General features: G+C 42.4%; 1 protein-coding gene across 1 annotated transcript in view; it reads right to left on the reverse strand.

Moving 5' to 3' along the window:
• The window catches only part of med13a (mediator complex subunit 13a), a 78,492-nt gene that overhangs the window by 54,620 nt on the left and 2,073 nt on the right, over positions 1 to 21,799 (reverse strand). Inside the window, exons 2-3 of the mRNA XM_044369990.1 lie at positions 14,108 to 14,342; positions 2,256 to 2,424 (exon numbers count right to left, since the gene is read on the reverse strand). Coding sequence (XP_044225925.1) covers positions 2,256 to 2,424; positions 14,108 to 14,342 — 404 coding nt within the window. The remainder of the gene's footprint in view (positions 1 to 2,255; positions 2,425 to 14,107; positions 14,343 to 21,799) is intronic.

The raw sequence follows: 21,799 nt of genomic DNA on the forward strand, positions 1-21,799 counted from the left end.
GTACTTAGCATTACTTTGTCACACAGGAACCAAAACCAACATTACTTGAGCCATTTAATAATTATAAACAAGACAGCCCTACATCAATAACAGCTGAGGAAATGTTTCACTGTCAGACCGGCAGGTCCAGCTGCAGTAGCGACATAAAAAAAACAACAACAACAACAACACAAAAGGGGTCTAGTGAATTTCCGTCACAGTTCTGTGGTGCTCTGTTTGTCAAAATCCCAGCGTGGCTGGGGCACAGCAGAACACACCAAAGGGAGAGGAAAAACATCCTTGACGACAACTGAGATTCAGGGTGGTTGCACCACTATTTATAACCTGCCCAGTCTGCTCCGTGACAGCAGAGGGGGATGGAGGGAAGGAGAGAGAGAGAGAGAGAGAGACAGAGAGAGAGAGAGAGAGAGAGAGAGAGAGAGAGAGAGAGAGAGAGCGAGAGCGAGAGCGAGAGCGAGAGAGAGAGAGAGAGAGAGAGAGTGAGAGAGAGAGAGAGAGAGAGAGAGAGAGAGCCAGACACACAGACACAGGGTGGCCTGTGAATTCCAGAGCAGAGGAAAAGACCATTGTTTTTTTTTTTTTTTTTCCCTTGACTGGGGCCCTCTGTGATCAGTGTACTGGGTAAAGAGGCAATAGAGCTAAAAACAAGGCATGAATATAAGAGAATTGGCTTCTTTAGTATTGTTTTAACTATTCTTTTGTCAATTATTCTGCCAGTTGAGTGAAAATCTATCACGTTTCCTGAGAGATGAGAGTCATTGTCTACAGAATCAAGGCCCTGAAAGAATCTGCAATAAAGCTGGAAACTCTGATGTCCCCCCCACACACCCCGACAGCGTGGCGATGATAAAGACAAGCTGACAGCAGAGAGCGGAGTTCTGGCCATTTCTATCCTGGACAGAGCAGCCGGACTGCAAACACACACACCCCACACACACACACATATACACGTGTCTGTGCACACACAAGATTTTGTTGCTGAATAGCCTCCATGGTCACCTGACCTGGAAATTTGGCAACAACACCAAAACAACTCTAATAACACAGTGACACATGCACATACAAAAAAAACATCCTCTTTAAACTTTTTTCACAATCTAGAGACTGGTTTCTCATCTAACGCTGCAGTTGTTACACATGCGTGCATTCAATCTGTCATACCTCAAATTACAGCTGTAATTTTCAAAACCAAAATTAAAAAGATCTCCGTTTGAGTTCTCAAACAATAGCTAACTGAAAGGTGGAGACGGGGTGAGGTAGGGAGAGTGGTGAGGGTACATGGCAAAAACTGCTATGGTCATTTTCTCCTCACTACCCGCGCCTCCATCTCTTATCAATAAACCCAGACACCGACGGCAAGAAATCCAGCTCAGCAGATAGCACAGAGGAGGTGGAGGATGTCTCAGTTGTACACAAACACACTCAGAGCGAGAGGAGAGATAGGAGACAGACAGTGCTGGCACTCTGGCACAACAGCACCTCTTTCAGTCTTTTTAAAACCCTCATATCACAACTGTAATGTAGCGCACAATGCAGGAATGTCCCGAGCTGATCCACAGAATTGGGATTGGGGCCAATCCAGACTTTTTTTTTTTTTTTTTTTTTTTTTAAAACATCAAATTTATATAAAGCCTGATCCATTTGCGATCCTTTTTTTTTTTTTTGTTTGCCTTAGGTACAGCAGCTGTCAAAAATGCTTCATTGCACTCCATTAAAAAAAACTAACTGCAAAGCAACCTGCAAGCGAGGGACCCACAAGTTAAATGTGGGGCACACAAAATAAATAAACAGCAACCAGCAGTTTCAACTGAACTAACATTACAATGTGCCAGGAAGCGGAGCCGCTTTGGGTTTAACAACATGTTCATTTTGCATATATTTAAACAACAATTTGCAGGTGAGCCACACCTCTGATCTGCTGCTGCATTTGAACTTTGAATTTTGTTGATGCTGGAGATAAAGAATTACTGTAAGCTTACTCTAAGCTAAGTGTTCACTCTGCAGCTTAACATTAAAGAACAAATAAACGTGATAAAACTGTTGACTGTGTCTCAGTGCTCAGCCCACTGAGCCGCACCAGGCTACATCACAGCCCAACAACCAGGGATATATCTAAAAGGGCAACAATAAGAAAAGAGAAAAAAAAAAGCCAAGAAAATACCCGTTTCCACAGTGCAGGTACATGAGCAGAGCCCTGCCTAAAAAAGGAGCGACAACACGGACTAGAACTAGACAGAACAAGTGGTGACACAAACCTCTTGTTGATGGGCTTCTCATCCTTCTCGTAGGGTTTGACAAACCACTTGCCGATGCGAACAAAGCTGCGATTCATGAGGCAGCGCTCCAGCAAGTTGTGGATGGCTTTGAACAGCAGCGTGCGACACTCATAGGAAAGGCCGTTCTCCCATAGCCCATCATCCTCAGCTGCAAAAGAAAAACAGGAGAGAGACAGAAAAAGGTGAGAGGAGCGGAAAGCTTTCAGAGTTTTTGTGTCGTTTTTACAAACTGGTAAGCCTTGAACCTAAAAACGATTTGATTTTAACACCCAGCTTTATCTTGTTTATGTTAAAAAAAAGTGACTCATGCAAACTGTAAAAGTGTTTATTCATTTTTTAAACAGCACACACCACAGGCTCATCAAGATATATTTGTTTTGAAGAAAGCACTTCAATGAATACAGTAGTTAAAGAAGAAGTGTGAATCTGTATACACTGTGTGGATGTGATGACATCAAGTTTGAGCAAAGTTTCAAAATGTCGATCTGACTGCCTAAAGGAATTCAGTCCTATAGGTGACATTATGAAACACTTTGCAATCCCAGTCTGACAAACTTTCTAATCAACATAAATGTAGCTGTGAGCTACGATATCAACTAATCAAACACACGGGTAACTCAGAAAGGGATCTTGTGCATATACTTGTAAGAATAAGCAGTGAGGGAGTATTGTGACAGGGTTACTCTCTGGCAGTCTGATTAGTGTGACGAGCCACTTTTCAAAAAAAGCTGACGGTTAATACTGGACACCTAGATGTAGAAAATGTGCATTTCCTGGAATGCAAAGCAGTAAAGTCATATCTAAAGTGACATCTGAAAATCACAGGCCAACAGGCCATGAAAATGCAAACAGAAGCTCACTGAGACAGAGAGAGGGGTTAAGTAGAAACCTGCTGCTGCCTGCTTTTAGACTGAGTTGGTTTCAGGTGTTTTCTGCTTCTCTACACATTGAGTTTTTTTGTTTTCTGTACAGCGGGGAATACCAAGATTTTATTTTGCTGTCAACATGAAGGCACTCAAACATTTGGAAAAGGTCAGTAATGTGGAATTAAACAAACAGTGCACATGGAGGAATATTATATTGTGGTTCACACACTTTGAGCATACAATGCATACATTTCCTCTATCGATCTGACTTGTTATGGTAAGATATCTGCTGCGATAAACACTATCCTCAGTCTGTTTCAGCCTCCCTCCACTACTTCATATACTTGGGTGGTGATGTCGCAAATTAAATAACATGTTTGATGTAGTTACTTCCAGAAACTTGATTTTGGTTGACTGATGAAGACTCTTATTAGTCTGTCCAATGTACTCATTGTCCAGTGATGCTATAATTTACGTGGAAACAATGAACAGGAAGTGATCTGGGACAGTGTTCTCCTCTGCCTCCCTTTCTTTGCATTGTTGTACAAGCCCGGTTAACCACATTCATGGTTTAGCAAACAGACAACAACTGACACAATACCAAAACTCTCGGGTAGAATTTGCACTTTTGAGTTTCTGTTCCACACCTGCAAAGAGTTAGACTGTAATTAGACTGTGAGGCTCACAGGACTATACAGCGTACCGAACCGAAACAAGTCACATACCGCACTGAGTGTCCTGTAACAAGCTGTTCAGGATGAATAAATGTATCGTTACACCCGTATAAGAGTTGCTTTCTGAATCACATTCTGCGCTGGCCTGAATGCTGGTCTAATCTCATTAACAGCCACTGCTCACATCTTACAGCACTTAAGCTCCTTTCAGTCAAGTCTCCGGCAAACATCTCCCCAAGTGTGCCTTCTCTGCCTGAGCACTGACGAAATAAATGCCGAGTGCAACCCACCCTGCGTGTCAGCTTGACATGCATCAGGGAGGAACAAGCCAGCCCAGCAGCAAGTTAATCAAAATGTATTGAATTATTAAGTGAACTTATAGCTTGCTGTTGTAACGCAAAGGTAGGTAAAGATATTTTAAATTCACACGATTCCAAGGCTACAAAAATCGGAAATGACACTGATTTCCCTCCTAGCACAAGAGAGACACAATGGGCCCTGTGCCAACCTCTCAGGTTTGAAAAGCTTGTTTAAGGTTCTGCTGAGAGCTTTTATCCTTTTCCTGAGTTTAAACAGATTTGCAGCTATGTTGCATAGGTGCAATTATAAACAGCTGCGGGAAAAAATATAGAAAAAAAGGAGTGTCGATTGTAACTTTGAGAGGAAAGAATGTATCTCCAATTCCATGAAATTCACAGCTCTACAAGACACAGCACGTTCAGCTAGCCTTTAAAACATTATATCCAACCAAAAGTAAAACAACCTCAGGCTAGCTGCCAAGTAAAGGGGGCTACATGCCCAATGAATTTGAGAGCAACAAACTAATTCATCAGGTACACACACACACATCTCGAGGGATAAGATCAGGAACACAGAAAAGCAGGGCAAAGGCAGGAAAAAGGAAGGAAAACTGTAATTTCCCATTAAAAATTAACAGCAACTGCAGAATAAAAATAAATCAACAACAGTAAAAAGCCATTTAACTCTCTAGAAAAAGTGGATGTGATAAAGCATGCACGGGATCGAGAGCGTTTTTCACCAAGTCTGCTTTGAGTGATTTAGCAGCTGGTTTGACCATCCTGAGAGACATGGCAGGCAAGAGGGCAAAAAGTCAACGAGAAAAGAAAGCCAGCCCACTGAGGCACTGACAGCAGATTAAGAGAAAGGACAGAGAGGGGGGGGGGGGGGAGCAAAATAGGATTTAGGCCAAACTCTAATGCTGAAGAGACAGATCAGTGTGAGTGATAATATTTCAAAGACGGGGGAAAATGAGGAGAGCAGCACGGCTCAAATCTGTGGCAATAGAGACCTCAAACCAGCATGTATTTTGCAGTACTTCAGCCTTTGTTGATGAGTCTTCTGTTAAACTAGCAGCAACCTCCCTACACCTACTTTTACATCAACCGCCATGGCGATCCCATCTGCTTTCCTCCGCCAAGACCACATCTGCCCCATACCTCCTCCTCTCTGTCGCCTGTTCCTCCTCAGTCTCTCCCTCTAGCGCCGAGCAGCTCTAAAACAGGCGTCTGGTTTACATCAAGTGTTCCTAACGACCTCATGTTCATCATGCAATGCCTGCTGCAACACCCCAGACGCGGACAAAAACAAAGTGTTGCAGTTGTAATCTACCGTTGGTTCCCGATGTAAACAATGTGGCACTCACTCATAATGCAACTTTAAAAAAACAAAAAAAACAAAACAAAACCAAACCAAACATCAGGGCAGGGGTGACTCCGCTCCGTGACTTGGCTATGCAATTTGAATCGGAGGAGTCCCCAAGTGAGACAAAGGCAAGAACAGAGGTATTAGCTCTCATTAGTCCACTTAAAAAAAAAAAAAACTCCAACATCTAACCCGCAGCACCTTATGAGGCCCCCCAAAAGATATAATCATCATTTGTAACAGAGAGCTGTTTGACGCTTGATCCGTGTACAGAGATGATCTTTTCTCCACCACAGAGAGGTCACGGTCGAGCAGAAAAATAACTAAATACATCATAGAACAAATCCTCAGTTTTACCATTTTATCATACAGTCTTATTTAGAAGTGAAAATGTACACCGTGTTAACATTACCCATAATTGTCAGAGCTACCTCCTGGGTTAATTTCAGCCTACTGATCTTGCTTGTTTTTGTGCGCACATGCAGTTCTAAAGTGTAGGAGGTGATTATAATGAACATTTTACCCAAGGCTGTTAAAAAAAAAAAAAAAGAAGAAGAATTTTCTATAAACATCTGTGACTCAAAATTCCTGCTTGTTGACAGCTCTGTGTTGTGCATATGTTCTGGGAGGGTGGGGCATGGTGTGCGGCGGTCAGTGCACAGGGCGAAAGATGAGTGGCCTCATTGAGACAAAGATTTATGAGCTCAGCTGATGGCTGGGACACTTTCATGTCTCTGCCTCCTGTGTAGCAGGCCCAGATGAGCTGACCTTTATAAGAGCTCTTAAGCTGGTGTACAGCAGCTCTGTTAAGAATACTCACATCTACCTCTAGCAAGAAAACACCTTTTGACACAAAAGTGCACAACGCCTTTTGCTATAATATTTAAAAAAAAAGGCATGTGGGTGTTTCTAGGATCCATATGAACGAACAAGAATGTTAAGGAATTTAGTAAAAGCTGGGAACATTTTTTAGAGGTGGTCCCCCCCCGCCCCACACCCAGTTGCTCATCTGTGTATAAGCAATTAGAGCAGCAGTCGGTCATTAAACAGCAAGATTAATGCCTTGTGATCGACTGTGCTCAGGGGGATTCTACCAAGCCTGGCCAGAAGGTTTTCTCCTCTCCTCCACTTCCTCCTCCTCCTCCTCCTCTTCCTCCTTATCTGCAAGGAAAGAGAGAGAGGGAACCAGCGGTGCTCTGTAAAGTCTCCATTACTAATTAATGAATATTTCTTGAGCAGAGAGGGAAAAGAGAGATAGATAGAGAGAGGAAAGAGAGAGCGCGAGAGAGAGAGAGAGAGACTGCACCCATGGGCCAGAGTTGCATGCATGGCCGAGTCCCTGCGCTTGTGCCAGCCAATGGAGATCCATCAGAGAGAGCGAGAGAGCGAGCTGGAGCAGGAGGGAAAAGAGGAAAGCGGAGGGTGGTTCACAGGCAGGAGATTAGCCCTGGAAAATTGATCCCCAAGCACAAAAGCCATCGGCCTCCTCCACTTTTTCCTCCTAGGAGCTGGTCTGGGTTTATCTATTCATCATTTTTTGTGTTGCACACTGAGGTTTAGAACCATCTTTGAAGGCGAAAGCAGAGAGAGCACCACAAATCCTAAGCCAAGGTTAACCAAGTGTATCACTGACTAATCATCTTTGATACACATCCACGGCTTTTCTGTGACCACAGCCAGGTGAGACAAGTGTGTCGTCTGAACAAAACTTCACCAAAACTGGTTATTTTCAGGGTTATGTGGGAGTCATAAATTAGTATTAAAAACGGTAATATGTGAATATACCATTTGCTGTGATCAATTAAAGACCAAATACAGCTTTTACAATATTAATAGTCAGTATTAGGTCTTCATCATTGCCAGGACTTTCATGAATTAGACTCTTCATTCTCCACATTAAAGCTGCTGGACACCATTTATCCATGTTTACAGCAAAAGTGTGGAGATTTCCAAATTCTGTTTGACTTTCACGGGCTATCCAAGTTAATATCATTTGGACAAATTCTAAAGAGTGAGTGGCATTTCTCCTTTCTGAGTCCTTGCCTGGGGCTTCCGCTGGGCTACCGTGCACAGGGGTCTTGCATCATTGTGGGACTGAATCTGTATCACAGTCATTTCTGTGTGTCATCGCTCCTGTCACTATTCAACAGGGCAAAATATGCCGTACAATCTTTAAAATAGGATTGCAAGTGCGGAGTTAGACAACAATATAACAGAGGGTTTGACATTTTGCTGTGAAGATATGGCTCCAGAATAGACAAATATGATCCTACATTATCATTTTGTCAAGATCACCGTTATAAAGATTAAGGCTTAAAAACCTCAGGCAAGTTTCTCAACAGAGGCAACTTGGAAAAAACGGATATTAGTACTGAAATCAGAAAACCAGACAAATAAGCAGCAACATCAATCAATGAGTCCAACACATCAGCATGCCAAGTAATCAATAAATTAACTTCCTGAGCAATTCAGAAGAGTAGTCGTCAACGACTGCACAGTACTTTAAACTAGGGATGGCCTAATAACAAAGTAACACCTACGTTGTTATTACAGATAGACCATAGGATTAGCATGCTAAGCTAACAGTCCAGCTGTGTGACTTTATATCTGTGCCATGAAGTCTTTCAGAGCACACAAACACTGCAAATACACATGTGTGCGTCGCATCTCTTTGCATCTGCGGGTTGGTGCTCCTGTCAGTGTCGGAGCCTCCATGTGAGACGCTTTGGTCAGTAAATGTGTGTTTTTAAAACTTATTTCAGGGCAGCGCTCACCCACAGTCCTGCAACGTACCAAAATTAGGCACCAATTGAACTAACGTGAATAACGTGAAGTAACGAGTTCTGTACCCGACCCTAGTACGCAAATTAATCTATAGACCGACATGCATAACTGGTCAAAAACATTCTTGTAGGTTGACCGTTGACATCCCTACTTTAAACCAATTCAGGTGTCAAACACACTTGGCAGCAGTTACATTTATCATAGTTTCATTTTAGACTGCTGTATCGGATATTAGAAAGCAGAAATAGTGTTATGATTATATGGAGAGCTGGAAACTACAGGCTTGCTGATGATCAATGCAAGCTTGTGCTAGAAAACATGTAAAATGTTAATGCCAATTAGTCAGTTTGACCAATGCAGTATTTTTTTCACCTGTGGAAAAAAATGGCCATCAACAACATCCTTCTTTGTTTTAGTTTGTTTTACACAAAATCAACAGCAGATAAAATTTTTGTCAGGGTACTTAAATGGCAGGTGAACCTTTATACACTCAATGCGTAGATAACAAAAATCCAATATATCTAATTTCAGCAGATGTTTTGGTATTTGAATGCTGTGGAAATATGTTCTCAACAAACATCTGTATTCTGCAAGCAGTGCTTCAAATAGAGAATCTCTCACAGACATGAGGGTAGTTCAATAATTTTGAAGCTCCACAGAAAGCAGGGGTAAAAAAAAAAAAAAAAAAAAAAAAAAATAGGATGACCTGTAAAAAAGTACAACTCTCAGTCTACACAGCCCTCACAGACTACTGAAATATGCCCTTTGGAACTGGATATTTTTGCCCTGAGGTGCAAAGCAGGGTTGTTTTTATTTCACCCTTGATAATAGATACAGGGGAGATTGGTCAAACAAGAACAAAAAAAAAAAAAATCCTAAAAACTTGGCAAAGCTAGAAAAATTCCAAGAATTTCTGCATACCAGAGAAAAACAACAACTGTCAGAAAATCAGCGTGAAAACAAGCTCACAGAGTACTGCTAAATGGAGCTTTTCTTCCCTCAATCACTGCATGGATCCCAAACAATGCGCTCATCATCAACTGGTGGAGGTGGAGGAGAGGAACATTTTATACGCAATCCTCTTGTTCCCTCCCCCACCACTTCTCCTTCACTCGTTCTCTAGAGATCTGACCCAACACCCAGTAATGAATGGATGTCTGCGCGCTCCAGGGACCTCGGTGGAGATTGCTCGCTTGATAACCTGCTCTGGACAGCAGATGACCGTCTCTCCCTTTTAACCTTCCCCTCAACAACTCATAATCAATGGGCTGTGCTGCTCATAAACAGGAATATTCAGGAATAGAAGTTCTATATTCTTACAACACCTAAATTAAATGTATTCATCAAATCAGACGATTCTAAAAAAAAAAAAAAAAAAATCTCCTATATTTGTGTTCTTTGAGCTTTTCTTAATCAGAAAGGTCAAGAATGACGGCAACGTGGAGAGCCCCCCGCTCTAGAATCACACACAACTGAGGGATCAGTGAGCCAGGGAAGACCCAAGAGAGAAACGTGGTGCCAGGCTGTCAGCAGTGCAAGCCCCGGTGGGACTTTGCAGCGCAGTGAAACGACACTATAGAGGGTGGGAAAAGGGATCACGGCAAACTAGTAAGAACTTAGGAGAAATGTACCACGGAACAATTACTCTCACAGACAGACATCCATTCCTAATTTCTATGCAAAAAAAGATCAGTGGGTCTTTGAGGGGAGGAAAAAGCCATTTATCTTTCGCTTCGGATGCCCCTGGTCAGGAGACTCCACGGGCTTTTGAGGGGAGAGGACGATGGAGGGAGCGCGTATTTGCATAAGAATACACGCCTATACTCAACCACTGGGCGGGGGGAAGCAAGCCGTTTAATTCAGCAATGGCATTGGCTTGTTGGGAATAATTTCTGTGCATGGCCGGGGGAAGATTAGAATTGGTTTTCTGGTTGTGTTAGTAGGAGCAAGGCGGGTTTGTCCAACAGTGTAGAGAAGGGGTTCGGTGGTTTGTTACCCTTACATTCCCTCAATGGTGATTAAGTGTTAGACGTTAAAAGATCCCTCAAGTTTTCCGCCCTTCACTACTCTCGTCTCTCTGGCTCACTCCTTCTCCCCTCATCTCCCTGGAGAGAAGGGATTACTGGCACACTGGTATACAGAAATGGCACTTGCTCAAAATTAAAAGACTTTCACAGACCGCTAATCTAATGAGGGTGGAAGGGGGTGGTGGTGTTGGGGGGGAATGAGTGAGCGCCATTTCAGCTTGGCGAAATGAAAGGAGAAGAGCGGATTTTCATGTTTACCACCAACATTGCACTAAAGACTAAAGAGAAACTGAAAACACAAAAAGAAAAGAAAGCTTTTTTTAATTCCCAAGACTACGACCAATGGCAAAAAAAAAAAAAATCCACTGAACTAGTGGCAAGTATGAGTGTGGCGGTTAAAAGGTGACAACACTTGTGACATTCCAGTTGAGCGCACGAGTTGGGCTGGTCCTGGTCCTGGCAAGGCTGGCTGGTATTTGTCGCTTTTCACCTCCACAGTCAAAGTACCCAAGAGAGTCAACAAACACTCTCCTGTCAGTCATCACCCTATTTCTCCGACTACACACGCAAACGCTCAGTTAGTGCCAGAGCAGTGATCCTCAATCCAGACAACTGATGATTTGCTATTCTATCAGCATTCACATGACATCCCACTTTTTCCCCAATTAGATGGCCAAATCGAAAACCAGATGGATTCCGTGGCCTTAGAAAAAGTCCACTGCCTTAAAGGGCTCTAGAAGAGGCTACTAGCATCTAACCCCTGGTGGAACACACAGGTTCACAGATACAGGTCAAGCCATCTGGACAGAGGTCCTGACATTCCTCCATTCCTGTCTCAGCTGTGTTATCAGGTCTCAGGACACACCATCCTGAGCAGACAGATCAGCAGCTGCGGATCGGAGGATGGGGAAAGGAGGAGGAGGAGAGACAGAAACACTGACTTAAGACCCATCTAGAGACGCTGCTCTGCTTCATTTCACTGACAGAGCCCCACAGCAGCTACAGGAGGGGGAACGGCTCAAGGAGGAGGAAGAATACATCTTACACTAGAGAGAAGGGAGCAGCAGCTTCCCAAACAGGAAACATGGATTACGACACCGCCCATCTGGGAACCATTCACACCGAGACACAGTTGAGTCAGGGTGCAAAAACACTTGAGGAGAGAGGAGAGTGGGGAATGTGGACAATACCATGCTCAGGATGAAAGCCTTTATGACTGTCCACGTCAAAATCATTCCCACGAGGAATAGATGCACTGCACTATAGTTTTATTAAATATTCAAAGAACACCGCATCTCATGTCCTGCAAAAACATGATTCATCACTTTGTTTTAAAATACCTGGAAGGAAAATCTGGAGCAGATTTTCTGGTCAATATTCAATTATCTAATTTCTATCTCCTGAAACACAAAAAGTTAATCTGCCCAAAGCCAGTGTGAGAACATAGCAGTGACTTTAACAATTTCCAAATATAGATTCTCCATACCACCCCCTCCTACTTGAAATGTAGCACACTCCATTAGAGGGCCTGAGCCAGACGCTTCAGGTTATTACCAGGACCCGTTAGGCCTGAATGAGCTGCCCATCGTAGCCTTCAGCTCCCATTTTGAGTCCACTTCAGGCACAATGTCCCATAATGAAGGAGGGTCACAGACGGGCTGTGCTTGGCTCAGACTCCAAAGTTCAATCTACATGGCAGAGAGCATGAATAAAGATGGCCTTTCCCATCTTTCACCGCTAATGTTACTGTTACTGAAGAGGGAAAAGAAGAAAGGGGGGAGGGGGTGCATTTGCCTCGTTTCCACATGGCTGCACCTGCATGCTGCGATTCTCGCTCACGTTATGATGGGACTGAGCTCAGTTTCCTATAGCTTCTTCCTTTTTTTGTTCATGCTCTGCAGAATAGCCACATGTATCTTTAGGTTTCTTGTTCTACTCTGACAGAGCAAAATGCAACGTTCCGTTTCATCTGCTGTATGGCAGCGGCCACTTAAGATATGATCGCCCTCTTTTTCAAACACACATGCTGAAATGAGACAGCATGATGCCCAGCTTCTCCAGGGAGAGGGAGTTGCCCTACAGGTGTTGGCACTACAGCCTGGCTGGCTAGCTTATCAGTCAGAGGAGGGTTAGGGGGGGCATTAGGGAGGTATCAGATTACACAGATTTTTAACACTTCCCTGAGGCTCTCACTTACAGGGTATCTCCCCTGTTCCTACCTGACAATCAAGCAGTGAAATCAGTATCATTTTTCATTGTACATCCAATAACGTATCTTGACAGGGTGATCTATGCTCAAGTGCTTCTTTTACAAAAGCTGCGAGCCCTCTACACTTCCCGTTATCTTTTACAGCCATCACTCTTTTAGCTATGTAACCTTGAGTGAATACAACAAAAGGTGCACTGGTAGGGAGGGTGAATTTTATATTCAAATTATTTTCCTTGCCAGAGCAGTGACTCAGAGAGTAAGCAGTCCTCTCTTTTAAATTGTTTGGCTGAGAGTGACACTAAAATGAGAACAGCTGGTCCACCTTACAAGTCAATCCACCTTAAGTGAGCCTGGTCAGGTTAGGCTCAACCATTGTCCCTAACTTTGGGGCTAACCCCTTCACTTTTCCAGCAGTAAGGGAAACAAGAGATGAGACTTTTCTTGGACAGCGAAGCTGCAGCATTTATTAACTGACACACTGTAGCCTGTACTGTACATTTACTGCCAGATTGACAGCTTATTGCTAACCTTTTCTTCTGCTCCACTCGCATTCCCTGTCACTTTTCTGCTGCTCACTCAACCACACACTAGCTACAAATACACACATTACGCATTGCCCTACTCCTTCAAGCAGCTACACTACTCTTATGTTAGTACCTTTCATGTAGATGTCCTTTGAAGAATGAGAAGAGGGAGGATTCTGGGATTTGATGCATTAGTTGATGACTCAAAACATTTCCAGGATAGCATAGGTTGTTATCGTGTTCGCACAGTGTGCAAGTGAAAATCATTAGTAGTCCATTGATATTAATGCACGTGTGAAATTTTAGCAGAATCGCTGATAATTCTGCAACAGTGCAACACCACTGCAGTATTGTAGGGAAACACTGAAGAGTACTCCACCGATTTATTGTTGCACTCCTATAACATTGTTAGAGTCACAGTTTAAAAACAAAGAATCAAAAACACTGCAGCAGAAGCAGACATATCATATTTTTCATTCCATTCACTTCTTCCTTTCAAAACCTGGCGCGTACATTACCCACAATATAATTCGACCCCTGACAGTTTAGTTGGAGATTAGGGTTTGTTATGCTAGTAGCAGCTAATGTAGCCTCAAGCTGCTATCCTCTGGCAACAGAAGTCTGGTAAGCTCACTTCACTCACTCAACACACCCAGATATTTCTTCATTTTCAAACTTGCAGCCCCAACCGATCAACATCACTTTTGGCACTTCATCAGATTTCTCACAGCTCCCCCTGGAGCCAAAAAAGTCTTTCTCCAACTTTTTTCACATATACAGTAGCATTCCTACAGACCTAAAAACAGACTTTGTGCGTGAAATCTGTGGTATTCCCCTTTAATTACCATGTCGCAGCAGGGTAAATGAACTGCTCTTAAACTATGAGAGCCACCTCTGTGTCTTAGAGCACTCTTCCTGTTCCTTTGACCTCAATCACTGAATCCCTACAAGCACCCTGGGTGATGTTCTGTAGCTGACCTCTGACCTCCATGTAGTGATGAAGCAGCATAAAGAGGATGTACCTACACAGTTTGATATAACATTTTTTTTTTCCAAATTACATGTGTATGTCAAGCAGCCCTTACCTGCAAGCTCATGGTGGATGAGATCGGCAAAGTTGGGGTCGTCCCCCCACCAGAAGAGCCAAAGCTCCCTCCGGCCCTGCCGCTGACTGCGTCGCCATACGCTTAGCACGTCTGCCTTCAGGCAGCGGCTGAAGCTGCATAGGATGGGGTCCTCTTCTGTCACCGGGAAGAGGATGGGTGCAGAGGTGGGACCTTGCCACACAAACCTCTTCCATTTGATCCCTGTCAAGTCAGCCTGCAAAGCAAAGGAGGGGGAGAGAAAGAGAGTGTTAGTGTGCGGAGTCGTCGCTTCAGGATCCACTCAGCACCTCGGAGTAAACATGTGCTGAGCAGAGTGTAGAGAGTAGGTATTAATCCTCTTTTATGGGGCAGTTCACCCACCCAACTACTTCTGACAACAAGACACCTAGGCTGCCAAAATGAGGGGGGGGATAACAAGAAAAAGGGAAGAGACTGAAAGATACACAGATGATGACAAGACAATTGTGTGTTGACACAAAAGAGAAATTGCCTCTAAAAAATTGGGACATTTGTTTGTTTCCGCAAAGACTCTGTACTTACACAGTATGCTCCAGGTGCTTTCAATATCACCATGAACAACATGTTCGAAACACAAATAGGAAAAAAACTAATGCTGGTAAACGTGGTCTCACCACCTTAATCCTCATTATTGGTGAGTGCTGGGGGGGTGCTTTGCCTTTCTATAAACGATGTCTGGCTTTTATAGAGAGAACAAAACACATAGGAAAAAGCCTCATAGGCAGTAAATCACTGGCAGGGTTATTAAGTGTTAAAGCAGGAACATTACGCTCCACTGCTAGCTAGCGCTGCTGCTTATCACCCAAGTGCCGACAGACTACCCATGTCTACCTAAACACATGCACACATACACACACTAACTACCACAAAACACACACACACGATGCCTCAGGCGTGCATTCCTATTTCCGCTGGCAATCTCGGTCCTCTATCTATCCTTGTAGACATTTCAACTAATCTGTGCGAACACGGACTGTTCATTTTCATGCCGTTTAAGTCCTATTCCGTTCAGGCTGAGTTGGCAAGCTGTCCCTCTGTATATTCAACCAATTAATCCATTACAATTCAGGGGATATCTTAACTCAAGTGCAGAGGCGCTGAGCCTGAACAAGTGATTACCCGTGGTTGTGGCGAAGCGGTGGTCTTTCGCCTGGCTAGGGATAAGCTGGGAGATTTGTGGTGTTAGTTGTGATGGTGGGGGTGGGGGTGGGGTGGGGGTTATGGGCTGTCAAAACAGAGCATTGTGTGGCGTCAGCTGGAGCACAGCTAGATCACAACAAGTTAGCAAGCAATAAGACAGTGAGAAAATGATTAATGACCTGAGGTTAAAAATAATTCTGACTATATTAATGATTCCTGTACATGTCCAGGTAATACACCATAGCAACATACAGTCTAGACTCTTATTCCATAATTATACACAGTATACATCATCAACTAACAGAGAGCATGTGTTTAATTTGTTCTCCACCACTAATTCAAGGGGGGAAAAAAGTGTCTGGCAAGCATACAAAAGCCCAAGGTTGCATTATAGTCTCATTATAACTAAACACAGTGGTTGTCGGGGTGCATGATGAAAACATCATGATCTCTGATGAACAATCTGGCTCCTGAGGAATTGAAAAGCTGCTACACATGCTGAGGACAAGCACCGAGATGCAAACAGCAGAGCTGGGTTTGTGTGTAACAACTGAGCCGCAGCAGTTAGGGTGCTCCTTCCTGCTGGAGTGTGAGAAGCACTACATTACACCTGCATCTTGCTAGGAAACATCTGTGCACACAATGCAAAGGCAGGGTGGAGACAACGGTTAACTGTGAAACCAGATCGTAAGCAGTACAGATAGGCAATTAGCAAGTAACCCCCCCCCCCCCATTCCCTACCCCCCATCATCTCACTGGCCACACAATACTATCGGGCCAGTCCCCAATGGTATTGAGTGTTAGGCGCTCATTGTATAAAACGGTTTTGTTCATAAGTGCCCCACAGATTTTATTAGAGCCTTCCCCCCCTCACAGATATTGGTTTCACACTTGTAGACGTGATTATGTGCTGCACACAGACAGTCAGGCATCAAGCCGGTGAGAGGGCAGTGATATCTGACTCACCTTGGTTTGAATTGCATGACTCTTATTCAAATGTGTTTTGGTAACTTTTGCTATTATTAAACTATTGTATATATTTTTTTTTAATTAATCATAATTATTTGTATTAAGTTAATTAATAATAATTAAGATATTAAGTTTACAAGACTATCCTCCTTTGCTTGCTTTGTCTCTGATATCCCTTATGAATTCATTTTATGTTTTAAGGTAGCTCTTAAGCCTTAAAAGAGATAAAAGAGATAAAAAAGAGAAAATGAGCCTTAAAACCTACCTAACTGCACCCAACGACCACTTAATAGAAGAGAGATATACAGTACCAGTCAAAAGTTTGGACACACTTTCTCAATGTATCCAAACGTGACTGATACTGTACATTACCATGGCTCTTACAGGTTAGATCTGATACAGTAATGAACAAAGTGGATGCAGTTGCAGCTTGACATTTTGTTATTGTCAAGGCAGAGTGGATTTAGATAAACATTAAGTCATATTACATGCTACAAGGCCTCTCTACCTACAAGAACAGGAGCATGTAGGGCAATGAAAACTGCTCTCAATCCAACCTCCGACCAAATAAAACTTGGGTACAGCTATCACATAGTTGTGATCTGTGCTGAAACAAATAAATTGTTTATTAACTGTCTATTGAATGAAAACAAACTTATGGTAACTTAAATTATATAACAAGTAACAGTTTTTAAAAGAGTAACACATAGGGATGGGAATCAAGAACCAGTTCCAGTTGAGAACCGGTTCCTAATTGTCCAAACCATCAGAATCATATGTCTCCAAGCTTATCAGTTCCTCTTATCGATGTCCAGACATGTGATGTTGACGGAACAAAAAAGGTGGAACTCGACTGCGAGGGCAGTGCAGCCTCTGGACTGTCTACAGCACACACATGCTAGAGTTATCTTTGCCTATCTTGTAATTCATCTTCAAAAAAGGCAGCGGTTCCAAGCGTTTTTTGATTTAATGGAGTAAATAATTACCTTTGTGAGATGAACGTGAAGTACACTGTGAACTTTCTACATGGTCACTCAGAGACTAACATTAACGGAGAGGAGCAGCGAACAGCAGTAACAAACAAGACTAGCTGACCAACACACACGCTGCAGCATTTAACAACTTAAACCAACTCTGAGGTGAGAAAAAGAAAATAAGAAGAAAATAACTTGGTGCTCAGTCTGTTTCACCTCAAAAGCCACGTGTCTGCTCGGCGTCTTGTAAAACCAAGGCTTTCCACAGAACTAACGGTGCAGCAGAGAGGCTGCTCTCCACTGCTGGAGACGTGGCGTTAATAACACAGCGGAGCACTCCTCCCTCTCATTTTGTTATTCTCATACAGACAGAAGACCGTAAGATGCTTTCAAATTAATTATTTCATGAATTAATGCAGTTAACTTTTGGTTGTGGACCATTTATTTTCTCTAGTTAGTCTAGTTTCATATATTCATCAGCATGCAAGCTTATTGATAAACAGTGGAGAACATAAAACAGTTGTGTTGACAGTGAAACTCTGTGTAAGCCTACTTTTTCCCCCCCCACACAGAAAATTGATCAGGAATTGGTAAGGGAATCGATAAAGAATCGGACTGATAAGCAGAATCGATAATGGCACTGGTATCAATTAAATCTTAACAATTCCCATCCCTCGTAACACAGAGTCGTGAGGCATTCTTCAAAATCAAGCGAACAAGCGACTCCATGCAGCACTACATGTGGTCATGAGAAGGTTAAATAGTTTAATTAGCAGTCAGCTTGGTATCAGGCGACCTCTGAAATGGCACACAGAGAAAACACTGACATGCTTGTTGTTACTATCTACAGTTACTGCAGTACAACTACACACGCGGGGCAAATTGAACCAACTGACCACATCCTGTGGGCACTGAAAGTTGTGAAAGTCTCCTTCCTGAGATTTAGCCACCATAGTAGCAGTCACAGCTAAAATAACTGATTATTTCTGCTGATGTGCTGTTAATGCGTCAATGAAATACAACAGCCTACAAGAGCAGAGGGCTTGACTCTTCATCTTACACTACACTTCTATTCATCACTGCTTTTGCAACAATTTCTGTCAGTATTGAGATGTATGTATATATGTTGCAGTTTCTCTGCCAAGAAGGCTATTGAATACATTATGAATCTTGCCTTTAGAATACATGGCACAAAAAAATCCTTCACTACAGCAATTATGCTATAAGGGAACAAGTATAACTAAATGCTGTGCGTTACTGTCAACAAGCAATTATCCCCAGTAATAGCCTGCTTAGAGTGTATTATGTTTAGTACTTTAAGTCTCTATCTGACACCTCCATCCTCAATATCTATACACCATCATTAACACTTGCTACATTATCAAACTGTCACAACCACCTCAATTCAATAAATCATCAGTGCAGATGCATAACACAGAACACTACTTCAAAGATAAATTTGAATGACTAATGTTCACAGAGCTCCTCTATTAACTGTGCAGAGGCCTCAGATGAAATCACAACATCTTCAAAGTTTAGGATACATCTACTGTATATATAAAATGTGAGAATATTAGGAAATCTATTCAATATTTTAAAAAATGTAATGTTGACCATCTGAGTTGAAAATTGTTTGCAATTTCAGCTGTGGTTCAATATCTGCTCACTGACATTCAGAGCGCTCTTTTATCTTCTGCACTGGGACGCTAGAGAACACAAAGCCAGCAAATTTTACATCAAGTTATTTCACTTCCAGTGAGCTGCTGAGCTCAACACTGTGAAGATGGAGAGACAAGGCGAACTCAAACTGGACCCCACTTGAAACTTTGAACAGTTTTTAAGTGAATACACTGACTTTTAGGGGTTTTATCCAATATACTGTATGACTACAGGACTGGAGAGAAAAATGAGGAAGCGAAGACCTTGAGTAGCTCTGAAGCTAGATGTTTAGTTCAGAGTAATGATACACATCTAAACCTGCTGAACTTATTCATGAGAATTAGACAAAAGCGTCAGAAGTCAGCAGAATCTGCTTCATTTACACAGAAAATAAGCATTTCCACTGCTGATTCATGATGGACGGAACTAATTATTAAGACTGAACATTTCTTTACATAAGTTAGGACTCTGCAAGCCATAAAGTAAAAACAAATATCACAGTTGAAATACCAGGAGTTTATCTTACAGATAAGTGTCGTAACATAATGTATCTTGTACGACTTCATAACAATAAAAAAAACGGCATTCACACCTTTTAATACGTTTTCATAGGTCCACTACGGACAACAACCTCTCTAGTTGCACAGTAGTCTGTTTTATTTAGGGATTAAGCATCAAATTGCATTTGCAATTGCATTAAAATATTAAGTTACAACATTAAATTGCAGAAACCTGAAGTCACCCTGCTTATAGTTTGCACAAAATATAAGGAATTGTGTATTAAAACAAACTGTGAGCTCCAGATAAAAATATTAACTGCTGTCTTTACATATTTCTGAGCTTCAAGATGCAGAGCTGGACAGCCCCTCTGTCGAGGACTAGACACGTCAGTACTCCACTCCTCATCAACAATAATATCCAAGAGGCAGACTGCTCTATCAAGGATAAATGTGCCTTCTGCAGTTGTTCTGTCTGTCCTTTCAAAATAAATTAGTGGCAGCCTGTGTGCAAAAACAGAGCATGCCAAAGATATATGTTCATTTCCTTCCAACGTGTGGTACACATGCAGGAGCCTGCATCAAACACTTCATGCATGGCAGGGGTGTGCCATAGCGTATCGTTCACAATGATATCCGTATAATTTTAACATGATAGAAAAAATTAATATCATCATAATGGCAATATTCCGATTTGTTGATGTATCGACGTCATATCGTTACACACAGCAACAACAAGCATGACTCAAAGCAAAAGTTACATTGCTACCAGCTCCATGGTAGAGGTAGAGGAGTTAGTTCCATAAAGAGGAACGACTTCAGTAGTGTGGAAGTGGTTTGGTTACGAAAGATCAGATGCACAAAAAACCACAGTAATATATAAGAAGTGCAAGAAGACGGTAACAACAAACTTATTTCACCACCTCAAGCAGAAGCACTTGACTGAATATGAGGAGAGCCAAAAGTCCAGCAAGGAGTATTTCATCATATTGTCAAGAATATCTTTATCGCAGAAATACCCTGAAATATTGTGATTTTATTTTAGCGCCATATCGCCAACCCCTAGTGCACGGCTTTGGAATCTACATAGCTTTCCCCCTGTCTGAGTAGATGCTCAGGTATGTGAGCGACTGCTTATAAAATGTCACAGCAGGGCAAGCAATGTGGGTCATGAGAAGTTTTATCTTTCATATGGCAAAGCCAAAAATCACACGGCTGCATTAGGAGGGAATCTAAGGCCAAAGCCACTGGATAGAGGCAGGAAGTTTTCCTGAAGTGATGCGTACTTGGGATTTTGCCAGCTGCTCACCTTCCCTCTGGCCACTTAGGGTTCTGGGTCTCAGTAGGGAACACAGTGTTCAAACAGCTGCCTTCCTGCCTTTCAAGATATGAGACAAGCAACAGGTGAAGCTGCTCAAATCATGTCGCAGATGCTCCTCTTCTACCAAGGCTCTGTCTCTTTTTCTGTCTGTCACCTCTCTCTCTCCCCCTCGTTTAACGCTGTCATGGAGCAAACATGAAACTAACAAGTGTGTGTTTGCATTTGGTCAAGGAGAATGCATTCTATCAGTTTCACTGGAGCTACTTTATACACAGCACTTGTCACTTGAACGTATGCCACGTTCAATGCCATCCACAAACAGAATATTTTTGTAGTGCTTTCTGTAAAAGATTAGAGCCTGCGCTAACACTGAAATGCATGGCAGCTCAAACTGCAAATGTCATAAAAAGACAGCTACAAAACATGCATAATAAGACATGAGCTCATAAACTGAACTTACACTCCAAGTTAACTCCAAGAAGGCCACTTTTTAAAACAAAACAAAAAAAAAAGCATGCAACAAGTAGTATCAAAGTCCATGTTGAACTATCCAGTGAAAAACTATGGGGGGAAAAAAAGAACCACAATGTGTTCGCATTCTTTCACCATAAAACCACAAAGTGGAGTCTGTTCAGCGAGTGAGTCATAACAGCAGTGGTGTTATGCTTAGTCTCAGTGTGCAGGAAAATGTCAGCCAGACAGGCACAGCACCACATCTACCAGCCTCTACCTCGCCTGTCCACTGTAGCCAACGCTGCCTTCAAGTGCCGCCGTAAACATTGTAATTACGAGTTCAGCACACACAATCGACCCAGCAGAGTAGTATTGAGAGAGTGGGGATTTTCTGCAATGAAATATTACCTTCAGAGAGCAGACAGCTTGAAAGCTGTGTCAATTTGTGGTAAAAGCAGTGTAGTATTTCACTATATTGTTACTATACCAGATTCAATGTAAACATTACTAGTGATGCATTTCTACTCTCACTCCTCATTTAACTTTTGATAATATTTTGTGCATACATGCGTTAACAATTCAACCTACTGTCAATGCATTTTGTGGTCTTTTACTTCTGTCACTGTGCCACAAAGTGCTT

This window comes from Thunnus albacares, chromosome 13 (genome assembly GCF_914725855.1).
Source record: "Thunnus albacares chromosome 13, fThuAlb1.1, whole genome shotgun sequence".
NCBI classification, from domain to species: domain Eukaryota; kingdom Metazoa; phylum Chordata; class Actinopteri; order Scombriformes; family Scombridae; genus Thunnus; species Thunnus albacares.